Consider the following 11,997-nt stretch of genomic DNA (forward strand, 5'->3'; position numbering starts at 1 on the left):
TTTTTCCGTTCTACTCCTTCATCTATCCAATCCCTTGGAGGGCCCATGTCCTTGGTTCTGCCTCTAGGACCTCCTTGCTGGCCGACCATCTTGTTCCTTTTTTACAGCCAGTTCTGAGTAAACACAAATTTTTTTCTCTTGTCTCCATTTAGTCACTGTTAGTTTCAACTTTAAGGGTCATTTGTCTTTTTGGGAAACTTTTCGTCTCACTTTGTTTCGCCAAGTTGCCATGTCATTGTGACGGGGATGGGACAGACACATACTTCCGTCCATGCAGCCCATCGTTGCAAGTCCTTGCCCAGGACTTGGTCACTTATCCTTTTTTTGTTGTTTATATTTATGTTCTGGACGGGGGTTCTTGTGGCTGTTTCCGTCGTTATGGAGTTCCGAATAGCCAGAAGGCTGAGTTTTACGCACTTTTCAAAAATATTTGATGTACATAAGTGGTCTAACCCGTTAACAATAGAATTCTTGACTTGAATTTTTTAATTAGCTGTGAATTATTTAGCCGAAAATTATGAAACCGCATATGTGAAATAATAGTGCTTCCGTTTCAGGCCTGCTACTCTCGAATTATCCACAAAAGTGTGCAGTGAACCACAAAAACGCGACTGACCTCGCACTCATACGAGAGCATTGTGTCTGTTCATGAACCGCAATAAACAATATGAATTTATATGCGCTCGGAAACATTTTAATTAATCACTGGAGGGCATCAATTGCATTTTGAATGCTAATAATTTGCGCAATAAATATTCCATAACATTTTCGTTGCCACCTCCGGGGCAATCCCCCAACAACCCAACAATCCGACAAACACGCATCTTTCCAATTCCGGCATACGCTGCGAAAATCATAAAAGCCTTATATGTACTATTCCAATTCTTTATTCAGTCTAAAAATTCGCCTATATCAGCCCTCAGCAAACCATTTTATTGCGCGCATTTCAAAATGAATTGATATTCAATTAAACTAAAATTCCTTTTTACTACATGGATATGGTGCACAAATCGAAACACTCACACACACACTCGTCCAACTAGGACGAAGCAAACAATAAATATTTATTCAGGTTTGCAGTTCATATTTTATACTATTGATTATGCTGCATGCGTTGTTATTTTTCTGTAAACTGCCCAGCAGAAAAAGTTAAGCAAACATTGACGGAAGAGAGGAGCTCTTCTGGCCCTGGGGCGCCTCGAATACTGAATGCCCTGCACAAAGAGTTTTCAATTGGCTTTTTACGTAACAATGATACTATATATATTTTTTCCTTATTGATATTTTGGATTGAAAAAGTACAATATATTTTCAATTATTTTAACAGATTTTAAGAATCATTTGAGGACTACATTCTACAGAGAATTTAAAGTTCTTCCTTATTGAAAACGGTTATTGTTAAAACATTTACGAGTTGTGCTAAATAAATAATCGAGATTGTTGGCTACTAATTTAATTTACATTGCCAAAAGATAAAAAAAAAATTGACTAAACATAAAATTTAAGCCGTTTTCTCGCTTTTTTTCTATATTAAACATCCGCTACGCGATCCGTACATAACATGCAGCTCTCGGAGGATCTTACGATTGATCAAGGTATCGGTGCGCTGGGCTTGGAAAAAGCCCATACGGGGTCTTCCCCGTTTGATGCCTGGTTTGTGGACCAAAAAGGCGTTGTCCAGGATTTGGAATTCGTAGCCAAGGACACACATTGCATACGCCTGCGTCATTTTGTCTTTTTGTCCTTCCCAGCTGAGACGTTCGTCGTACGGAGGATCGTCGACAGTGCCGATAAAGATCGGTTCCCACGTATTATATGGCTGAGTGCGGTGGGCCACATTGAATACATTTAGATCCTGTGAGTTTACCGTTTCATTCATCCATTCCTCTAGCAATGGTCCCCGATGGCAATCTGCACAGATATTTATATGAAATAACACAGCCGCTCCGGATCTAAACATTCTCTGCAGTTCCGGTTTGGTTTTGGGAATGGTCTCATTAGCCTGTACTTCAAAGATACGTAGAACGTGTACCAAACGCGATAGGGATACGCTACCATGCTTCCCAAGTACCTGCGGAGTTCGTCGTAAATATAACATTTTATTAAAAAATCGTACTATTTTTAAGTGGTTTTCATACAGTTGAATAAAAAGGTTAATATGGCATACCTTTCTGCTGTAAAACTTCAAATAGTTGGGCACCAATCCCGGCGTGGGATACAGCTCTATATCGGAGGCCAGAACAAAGTGTGTCAGCGAGGCAAAACGCGCCAGATTACGTCCAATATTGACAGGATAATCGAGTCTTTTCTGCCCCCTGTACATCTGGTCCATTTTCACATTCTTATATGGCGGTGGTGCGCTGCAATTGACCTCCCTCCGGAGAGCCACTTTGCTCCTGGGCACCACTTGCGGCAAGTGATTCACATCGAAGTAGAAGTGGAAGCTGGTCAGTTCGCGCACCAGGTGGCTGCCTGGATGGCACTGTCGCAGCCACAGGATACTGTCTAGCGTAGGCTGGAAATCGGCGCCAGGGGCATAGAGAGCCAGACTAAGTGGAGAGCGCCATCGCTCCAGAAGGGGCACCAAGTTGTCCAGATACCTGTAGTCTGCGTGGGTGGTATAGGTAACGTTGCTGAAGCAGGACAGCTGCCCGTGTTCCGCCCTGATGTAGTTTTTCAGGACCCAGTAGTTGAAGTAGAATTCCTTGGTGCCCACGTAATGCTTGTCTCGGCATTTAACAAACCTTTGGAGGTTCTGCAAATCCCAGGAAAAGCTCTCCTCATCGTACGTAGAACTTGCAGTCAGGACGAAAATCAGGATAATCACCAAAAACAGCACACCCAAGAGCCTACGCATTGTCTTCTAACTCCGGTCAAGTCTGGAAGGTTTCTTTATAACTGTGATGTGTATTAGAAAGAATTTCTAGCGAATTAAATGAATGCTAAGTGACGACTGAGTTGTTACTGAAAATAAAGTAAAATACATATTTTTTCGTTCAATTTTTGGCTTTATTAGAAGTGTAATACAGGTACATCATCAATTAGTGTTTGAATTGAGAATAAAACCTAATATCTAATTGAATTAACCTTGTTTTATTTCAGAATTCAAAGTAACCTTTAAAATCCAATTAAGACAGTTTTCCCAATAGGCCGACAGAACCCAGCAAACAATACAAAAAGCCAGCTGAAAAGTAATCTGTTTCGAATGGGGCTTAATATTGATTAGTAGAAATTTTAATATGCAGCCTGCGCAAATAAACAATTAATACGGAAAATTAATGTACATTGTTCATTGTTATTCATTGTAAAAGGTAAATCTCCCAAACACCAGCCCAGCGACCAGCAAACCATCCCTTTTTGACCGAGTTCGCGGACAACAAATTTTAATTATGTGCCGCCAGTTTTGGCTTCTATTGGGGAGCTACCCCAGTTGGAGTTGGGGTATAGGTATAGATTATGAATTTGTGTGTATATTGAAATATTAGTAATTACGAGTTGAAAATTCATGAAAATACAATTTGCGATTATTGTTATTAGTGTCAGGCAACAGGCAGCAGGCAGCGGAACTCCCTTTAGCCCATAGCAGCCGGTAGCAGGCAGCCGGCCGGAAACTTTTGGCAATGGCTGTGAAAGTTTTACGTGTGCGGTGTGGGTGTGAAGAGGATATGTTCGAAGGACGAAGCACGGCGACAGGAGCTGAAAAATTTATAAATTCAATAGCACCTAATTAAAATTAAATCTGAAAGCTTTCTGTATCGACGATGGAGCACGGCTTAGGCAGCCACCTTTGCAACAAAACACAACAGACCAGACCAATCCGGTAAAGCCGGTCCGGGCCATACCGGGCCAGACCGGGACACGGCTGGGAAGGGAAGGAGAGCAGGCCAAGCATCCTTGGCGCAGGATATGCACGGTAAATGCTGTAGCCGGAAATGAACACGTGCTGATGTGTGCCAGGCACTTGAAGAAACTAAACTAAACAAAAATCTGTGATTATTTTGGAAAGAGTCTAGGTTATTTAATGGAGTAATGAGTATTTGATTAAACATTTATTTCTAACCTTTTCAATTTACGTATTTAGAGCCTTATTTGTTCTATTATGCCACCTTAGTTTTCAGTGTAGGTGCGCGGAACGGAAAACTTTACCAACTGAAACGTTCTGTTTATTTATGAGCCGGCGTTTGTTTTCACAACCAGCTCGACTCGGCTCGGCTCCTTTCTCTGCGTGCGGCTGTGTGCCATATTAATTATTGAAAGATTTGATATCGGCTTAAAGTTACCTATGCCCGTACGTCTGTTGCTCTTATTGTTTCTGCCTGCTGCACCTGACTGGCTCAGCCCCACAGCACACACTACGACGGTACTCCCACTTACCCTCTTTCCCCCACATCCTCGCCAGGCAGCACCTAGCTCCACCTGGTCTGGAAATTTAACTCACTTGTCGCATGCATCATCATCAAGGCAGTGCCGTGCCAAATCTAATTTACTTTGTCTACCTTGGCCCCGGACCTGAGTCCTTTCCATCCTTTGTCGATATCCCGTACCAACTTTTACGGGACTGGCTGCACTTCACCCACATGCGCCTGGAAATGAACCAATAAATCAGTTTATAATGGCAAAGAGAAAAAATGGGAATAAAAGGAGTGAACTACATTTAAGTCAGGTTTAACTTTTGATGCATGGAAGATCAAAGGGCTTCTTCTAAAAGGAAATTGCACCTACCTGACGAAAAGGAAATATATTTGTTATTTCAAGCGTCAAGGACAACAAAATATGGAAGCAAAATTATAATCATGAATATGTTAAACAAAATGAGTATAAAAATAGTAAAAATAACAGTAAAATGTTGTGGGGGGTCCCCTACAAAAATCCGAAAAGTGCTTGGAAGGACATTATGGCCCACAGCGATGGCTATATCTTGGCCAATTTCGACCAGATTCTTAAGCGGAATACCTTAAACGATTCGTAGAGCGATTCTCCATCATTCTGCATCAAAATCTAGGAACAAAATATTTTTTAGATTTTTTGTAAAATTTTGTGGGGGTCCCCTACAAAAATCCGAAAAGTGCTTGGAAGGACATTATGGCCCACAGCGATGGCTGTATCTTGACCAATTTCGATCAGATTCTTAATCGGAATACCTTTAACGATTCGTAGAGCGATTCTCCATCATTCTGCATCAAAATCTAGGAACAAAATATTTTTTAGATTTTTTGTAAAATTTTGTGGGGGGTCCCCTACAAAAATCCGAAAAGTGCTTGGAAGGACATTATGGCCCACAGCGATGGCTGTATCTTGACCAATTTCGATCAGATTCTTAATCGGAATACCTTTAACGATTCGTAGACCGATTCTCCATCATTGTTCATCAAAATCTAGGAACAAAATATTTTTTAGATTTTTTTATAAAATTTTGTGGGGGGTCCCCTACAAAAATCCGAAAAGTGCTTGGAAGGACATTATGGCCCACAGCGATGGCTGTATCTTGGCCAATTTCGATCAGATACTTAAGCGGAATACCTTTAACGATTTGTAGACCGATTCTCCATCATTCTGCATCAAAATCTAGGAACAAAATATTTTTTAGATTTTTTGTAAAATTTTGTGGGGGGTCCCCTACAAAAATCCGAAAAGTGCTTGGAAGGACATTATGGCCCACAGCGATGGCTGTATCTTGACCAATTTCGAACAGATTCTTAATCGGAATACCTTAAACGATTCGTAGATCGATTCTCCACCATTCTGCATCAAAATCTAGAAACAAAATATTTTTTAGATTTTTTGTAAAATTTTGTGGGGGTCCCCTACAACAATCCGAAAAGTGCTTGGAAGGACATTATGGCCCACAGCGATGGCTGTATCTTGACCAATTTCGAACAGGTTCTTAATCGGAATACCTTAAACGATTCGTAGATCGATTCTCCACCATTCTGCATCAAAATCTAGAAACAAAATATTTTTTAGATTTTTTGTAAAATTTTGTGGGGGTCCCCTACAAAAATCCGAAAAGTGCTTGGAAGGACATTATGGCCCACAGCGATGGCTGTATCTTGACCAATTTCGAACAGATTCTTAATCGGAATACCTTAAACGATTCGTAGATCGATTCTCCACCATTCTGCATCAAAATCTAGAAACAAAATATTTTTTAGATTTTTTGTAAAATTTTGTGGGGGTCCCCTACAACAATCCGAAAAGTGCTTGGAAGGACATTATGGCCCACAGCGATGGCTGTATCTTGACCAATTTCGAACAGATTCTTAATCGGAATACCTTAAACGATTCGTAGATCGATTCTCCACCATTCTGCATCAAAATCTAGAAACAAAATATTTTTTAGATTTTTTGTAAAATTTTGTGGGGGTCCCCTACAACAATCCGAAAAGTGCTTGGAAGGACATTATGGCCCACAGCGATGGCTGTATCTTGACCAATTTCACTCAGATTCTTAGGCGGAATACCTTAAACGATTCGTAGAGCGATTCTCCATCATTCTGCATCAAAATCTAGGAACAAAATATTTTTTAGATTTTTTGTAAAATTTTGTGGGGGGTCCCCTACAAAAATCCGAAAAGTGCTTGGAAGGACATTATGGCCCACAGCGATGGCTGTATCTTGACCAATTTCGAACAGATTCTTAATCGGAATACCTTAAACGATTCGTAGATCGATTCTCCACCATTCTGCATCAAAATCTAGAAACAAAATATTTTTTAGATTTTTTGTAAAATTTTGTGGGGGTCCCCTACAAAAATCCGAAAAGTGCTTGCAAGGACATTATGGCCCACAGCGATGGCTGTATCTTGGCCAATTTCAGTCAGATTCTTAAGCGGAATACCTCAAACGATTCGTAGATCGATTCTCCACCATTCTGCATCAAAATCTAGAAACAAAATATTTTTTAGATTTTTTGTAAAATTTTGTGGGGGTCCCCTACAACAATCCGAAAAGTGCTTGGAAGGACATTATGGCCCACAGCGATGGCTGTATCTTGACCAATTTCGAACAGATTCTTAATCGGAATACCTTAAACGATTCGTAGATCGATTCTCCACCATTCTGCATCAAAATCTAGAAACAAAATATTTTTTAGATTTTTTGTAAAATTTTGTGGGGGTCCCCTACAACAATCCGAAAAGTGCTTGGAAGGACATTATGGCCCACAGCGATGGCTGTATCTTGACCAATTTCGAACAGATTCTTAATCGGAATACCTTAAACGATTCGTAGATCGATTCTCCACCATTCTGCATCAAAATCTAGAAACAAAATATTTTTTAGATTTTTTGTAAAATTTTGTGGGGGTCCCCTACAACAATCCGAAAAGTGCTTGGAAGGACATTATGGCCCACAGCGATGGCTGTATCTTGACCAATTTCACTCAGATTCTTAGGCGGAATACCTTAAACGATTCGTAGAGCGATTCTCCATCATTCTGCATCAAAATCTAGGAACAAAATATTTTTTAGATTTTTTGTAAAATTTTGTGGGGGGTCCCCTACAAAAATCCGAAAAGTGCTTGGAAGGACATTATGGCCCACAGCGATGGCTGTATCTTGACCAATTTCGAACAGATTCTTAATCGGAATACCTTAAACGATTCGTAGATCGATTCTCCACCATTCTGCATCAAAATCTAGAAACAAAATATTTTTTAGATTTTTTGTAAAATTTTGTGGGGGGTCCCCTACAAAAATCCGAAAAGTGCTTGCAAGGACATTATGGCCCACAGCGATGGCTGTATCTTGGCCAATTTCAGTCAGATTCTTAAGCGGAATACCTCAAACGATTCGTAGAGCGATTCTCCATCATTTGGCATCAAAATCAAGCAACAAAATATTTTTAATAAATCACAGCGATGGCTGTATTATGACCAATTTCTATCAGATTCTTAAACGATTTCTTAAATATTCATTAAAATCTTAGAATAAATATATCCTATGTTTGCGAAATACATCTTTTAAACTGCCAATTTTGAGCAAGTGTCAATCCCCCACCGGTGTTAGTTTTCCTTTTTTGTAATTATTCACTTAATCAAACTATTTTAAGCAAAAACAATTGTCCAATTCATTCTAAGTGTCTGCCTTAATTCAAAATTTAATCTACCGACAATAGAGCCTATTCAATTTCTTGTATTTGAATAAAAGCCATTTCCATTTCAAATGACCATTTCTAATTGTCCGAGAAATCATTTCAAGTTGATGAGATTAGATTATAACTCGATTTTGGTGTTAAAACTTATCCTTAGACTGAGCCGGTTGTTCTGGCTCAGAGCCGATTGCTTGGCAATCTTTAAGGCCAATGAAGACACTTTCAGCCAAGCCGGACGAGGACTTAAGAGCTTGAGTGCTGTATTTTATTTTAAATCCAGCTGTAAAAGGACCAGGCACATTGCAGACGACATTAAATTTGTCCTCCAGCTTGGCTGTCGACACCAACCAACGTCAACAATCATCCAACACAATGCAAATGAACAAATGATGGGAAAGTGGGTGGCAGGGGTGTGGCCGAGTCAAGAGTCCGAGGCACACTGCATATTTTAACATTTCCGGTTTGATTTCAGATTCCAAACAAAATGGCCGGCAGACGTGTTTCCGGACGCACCTGGACCTGGACCTGAAGCCGGATCTGGTTCTGGATAAATCCTGGTGATGGATGCACTGCCAGAAATTATTAAGTAGGTAAGACGATTTTTGTTTGTGCTTTTTATCAGCCCAACATGAAAAGCCCACCCTAAACTAAGCCTAGTAGGCTTTGATTTAAAATTTCTTCCGCCTGTTTTTAGAGCCTCTTATTTTTGTCTTTAAACTTATTTTTAGCCGTGCCATTATGTACTTTTAAACTAGGGCGGGGTTCAATCGACAAATATATTGTAAGCCAATTGATTAGATCACATGTCGTTTCCATCATAACAGGCTTACGATGCCATACAGTTGCGCACAGAGTGGTTGGCAAAAAAAAATAACAGGGAAAAGTGAAAGAGATTGCATGAATGAACCCCTATAATCATATTCCATGCGAATATGTATATTCGAGTATATAGTTTTAGGCTTGATTCGATGTCAGTTCGCTGTGCGCTCGGATCGGGTACAAAATTTAACTCTTTAATCTCCTTGATGGCTGAATGGTCGGGTATTTGGGGGGGATATAAAAAATTTACCAGTTGATTTTATGCTGGGTTAAGCTTAAACCTTATTCTAAAAGGAACTAAGCAAGCGTAAATGGAGTTTTTCCCCTTTTCTTCGGGTGTTGTTGTTTCCAGTCCCTTTCCTTGTTAAAATAGCTTTAGTGCGGTCTTTTGCCTTCATCTGGCCCATGTCCCGCCACGAGTCCTTTTCGCCCCGGCTCCTTTATTTCGACCTTTCCATGTGTATGTGGGAGCGGGAGGCATTTAAGCCACGTCTGACTGATTCCGGCACATTTCGGACGGGATGTCGAAGAATATTTGCTGTGACAGTTTCTGGCTTGAACTCTGCGTCGCTTTCTCCCTTTTTGCCCTTTTTTTCAGCTTGGGGTGATGCATTTCAGCCTACCGCATCTCCGGACCATAATTCGTATCGAAAACCCCATCAAACAATTTTTTTTTCAAAATTGCGATAAGGGAATTGTGGTTGAAGGTTTGTCGGGCGTCTCTGCCGCTTTGACGAAGGCAATTTTGTCTTCAGGTGATAGCTCCATTATATAATTATTGATCATTATTGTCTGCGGTTTGGTCTGGTGCACACGCATCCGCACTTTCCCGAGTATATTCCTTTTCAACGGATGAGTCCTTTGACCCGATACACTTGTCGGTCAACCTCAGATTGGTTGAGGCATTCGCATGCTATATTTATTAATATTCTCCTGCTCGGCGGTGTCCGCTCGGACGTTGAAAAGGCAATAAAAATTTGTGTCATTCAACGGCGATGACAACGATGAATCGAAATGTGAGTTTGTCCATTCGTTGGCCCTTATCCCACTGCGATTCATACCATAGCACTATGGATATATGCCTTGACAGAATCCAATTCCATTTCAATAGACCAGGCAATGCATATATAATAGTGTGTATATATGATTTGCCGCCCATCAACATCGAGGGACTCCAGGACCGTAAGTGTTGACATTATTTATTATGTAGCCGTTGCATATGATTGGTTCTTTTTTCTCCCTCTTCACATATATCCTGTGGTACAACATGGTACATGAAACTATATGTGCACTTCATGCATTAAGTACATACAACAATTACTTTTGCACATTTTATATTGGACAGAAATCAATCGCAAATTTCGATTTATTTATTTTGGCTCTTATTTGTGCACGGAATTGAGGCCTCTATTGGGTGTAGTTTAAGGTACTATAGCTGGGTTATTTCAAATTTAATAACTACATAAGGGATAAAAAGGATTATTATAGACTTTACAATTAACTAATTCTTGCCAATGGAAAGTGTTAAATAAATAATCAACACAAATCTATTTTAATTATGAAATTCGAAAGCCTTTTTCTCAAGGAATCAAGTTAAATTTTTAAAAAATTATCCGACAAATTACTCATAAATTTTCTCCACCATTAATCTTGATTATCAATGGTGTATATGTCTGTAAATATTGAATAATAATTGTTAAAGGATGTCTGGCTTCTGTTCGGTGTGGTGTCAGTCGCTGCCCCGCTTGTTGTATTTTTTATTACCATATACATATGCAAAAATGATCTCGGCAATGGTGCTGCAGTGGGAGGATAATGAAACCATGGGTAAAAAAAATCAATAATTTATACTCTTTTGTAAAACGCCCGCGGCTACTTTGTGTTTGTCTCTGTGCTCCATTCTTCGTCCCCTAGCATCCAGCACCCAGCTCCAGGCCCAGCGCCAGCTCCGTTGAATGAACAAAAAGAAAATGTAGGTATTTAATGTGCATTCTTTTTTATAATGTACCAGGCATATAAAGAGAGTCCTGCCAAAGTAAGGCGAACACATTTTATTTGGCTTGTTGTGGTTTTGGTTGCGAACGAAGTCGAAGCTGAGGATTCAGATCCATGCTGCTTGTTGGTCAACAATGCAGTTAAAAAAATATTTCACATTTTAAAATTGAATGGTAGGTTGTTGCTCCAGAAAATTCGTAGAAAATATATTCATATACTTGGCTTTTTATCAGTGGAACTGAAGCCCGGCGGGCCTATATGTTGTTGGTAACGGTTTTTGTGGTTTTCATCCTTTTCAGGCTGCAAAGAGAATGTCCTGGCTTGGCCTCTTCAGTTTGGTCTGGTCTTTTTCGGCTGGTAAGGTTCTAGCCTTAACTGAAAATGTGACGAAAGCATTGACTGTATTCCACACACACACACACTAACACTCCCACAGACAGAAGAAGGATACTTGTGTAAGTAGACTCATTGCCATGTTATCCTCTTTCCTTCATTATTTTGGCTCGTTTCTTGTTGTAGCCGCATAAATTGGCTGGCAAACTAATTGAAAATGGTTCTTTTCCCAGCGGTTTTCCCCTTGTCGCACTCTACTGGCTTACATATTATATAAGCTGCATGTGTGTGTGTAATCTAAACGCTAATTAAATGATTCAATGATTCCTTTTTACCCGTTTCTACCCCCGTTCGGGCCACCGTTCACAGGCTACTTCACCTTAATTTCTTTTTATTGTTTTTCGCATGTTCTTTCAATTGCTTTTATTTTTGTGGAGTGTGAGCTGGAGGAGGGTCAGGATATGTAGTGTGTGTGTGGACCGAGGCGAAGTAACTCCTTCAACCAAGCTGACAAGTGTTAGGGGTGTACTCTCTTCAACACCCTCCCGACCCCAGCCGTGTGTGTGTTTGCGGGTTAATTGAATTTTATGTGTTGGTCGCCAATCCTTAAGATTGTCTTCCCCTCTTACGACCCCCTCTCCACCAGCACCAGCACACAAGCCTGGTCAGGACTTTGGAAATTAATTTCCTTATATTGACTTTTTTCTCCCTTACTCCCTATCCACCACTCTGGTCTTTCCCCAATTTCCGTTGCCTTTT

General features: G+C 40.2%; 1 protein-coding gene across 1 annotated transcript; it reads right to left on the reverse strand.

The window, feature by feature from the left end:
• Nucleotides 1–1,392: 1,392 nt before the first annotated feature.
• On the reverse strand, nt 1,393–2,997 carry LOC6498460 (beta-1,4-glucuronyltransferase 1). The gene is made up of 2 exons (XM_001962835.4): nt 2,168–2,997; nt 1,393–2,071 (listed from the first exon to the last, which is right to left on the reverse strand). The coding sequence occupies exons 1-2, from the start codon at nt 2,855–2,857 to the stop codon at nt 1,526–1,528; spliced, it is 1,236 nt and encodes a 411-aa protein (XP_001962871.1). The 5' UTR covers nt 2,858–2,997; the 3' UTR covers nt 1,393–1,525.
• Between the last annotated feature and the right edge of the window lie 9,000 nt (nt 2,998–11,997).

The sequence above is a fragment of the Drosophila ananassae genome, chromosome 3R (assembly GCF_017639315.1).
Source record: "Drosophila ananassae strain 14024-0371.13 chromosome 3R, ASM1763931v2, whole genome shotgun sequence".
Lineage (NCBI taxonomy): Eukaryota > Metazoa > Arthropoda > Insecta > Diptera > Drosophilidae > Drosophila > Drosophila ananassae.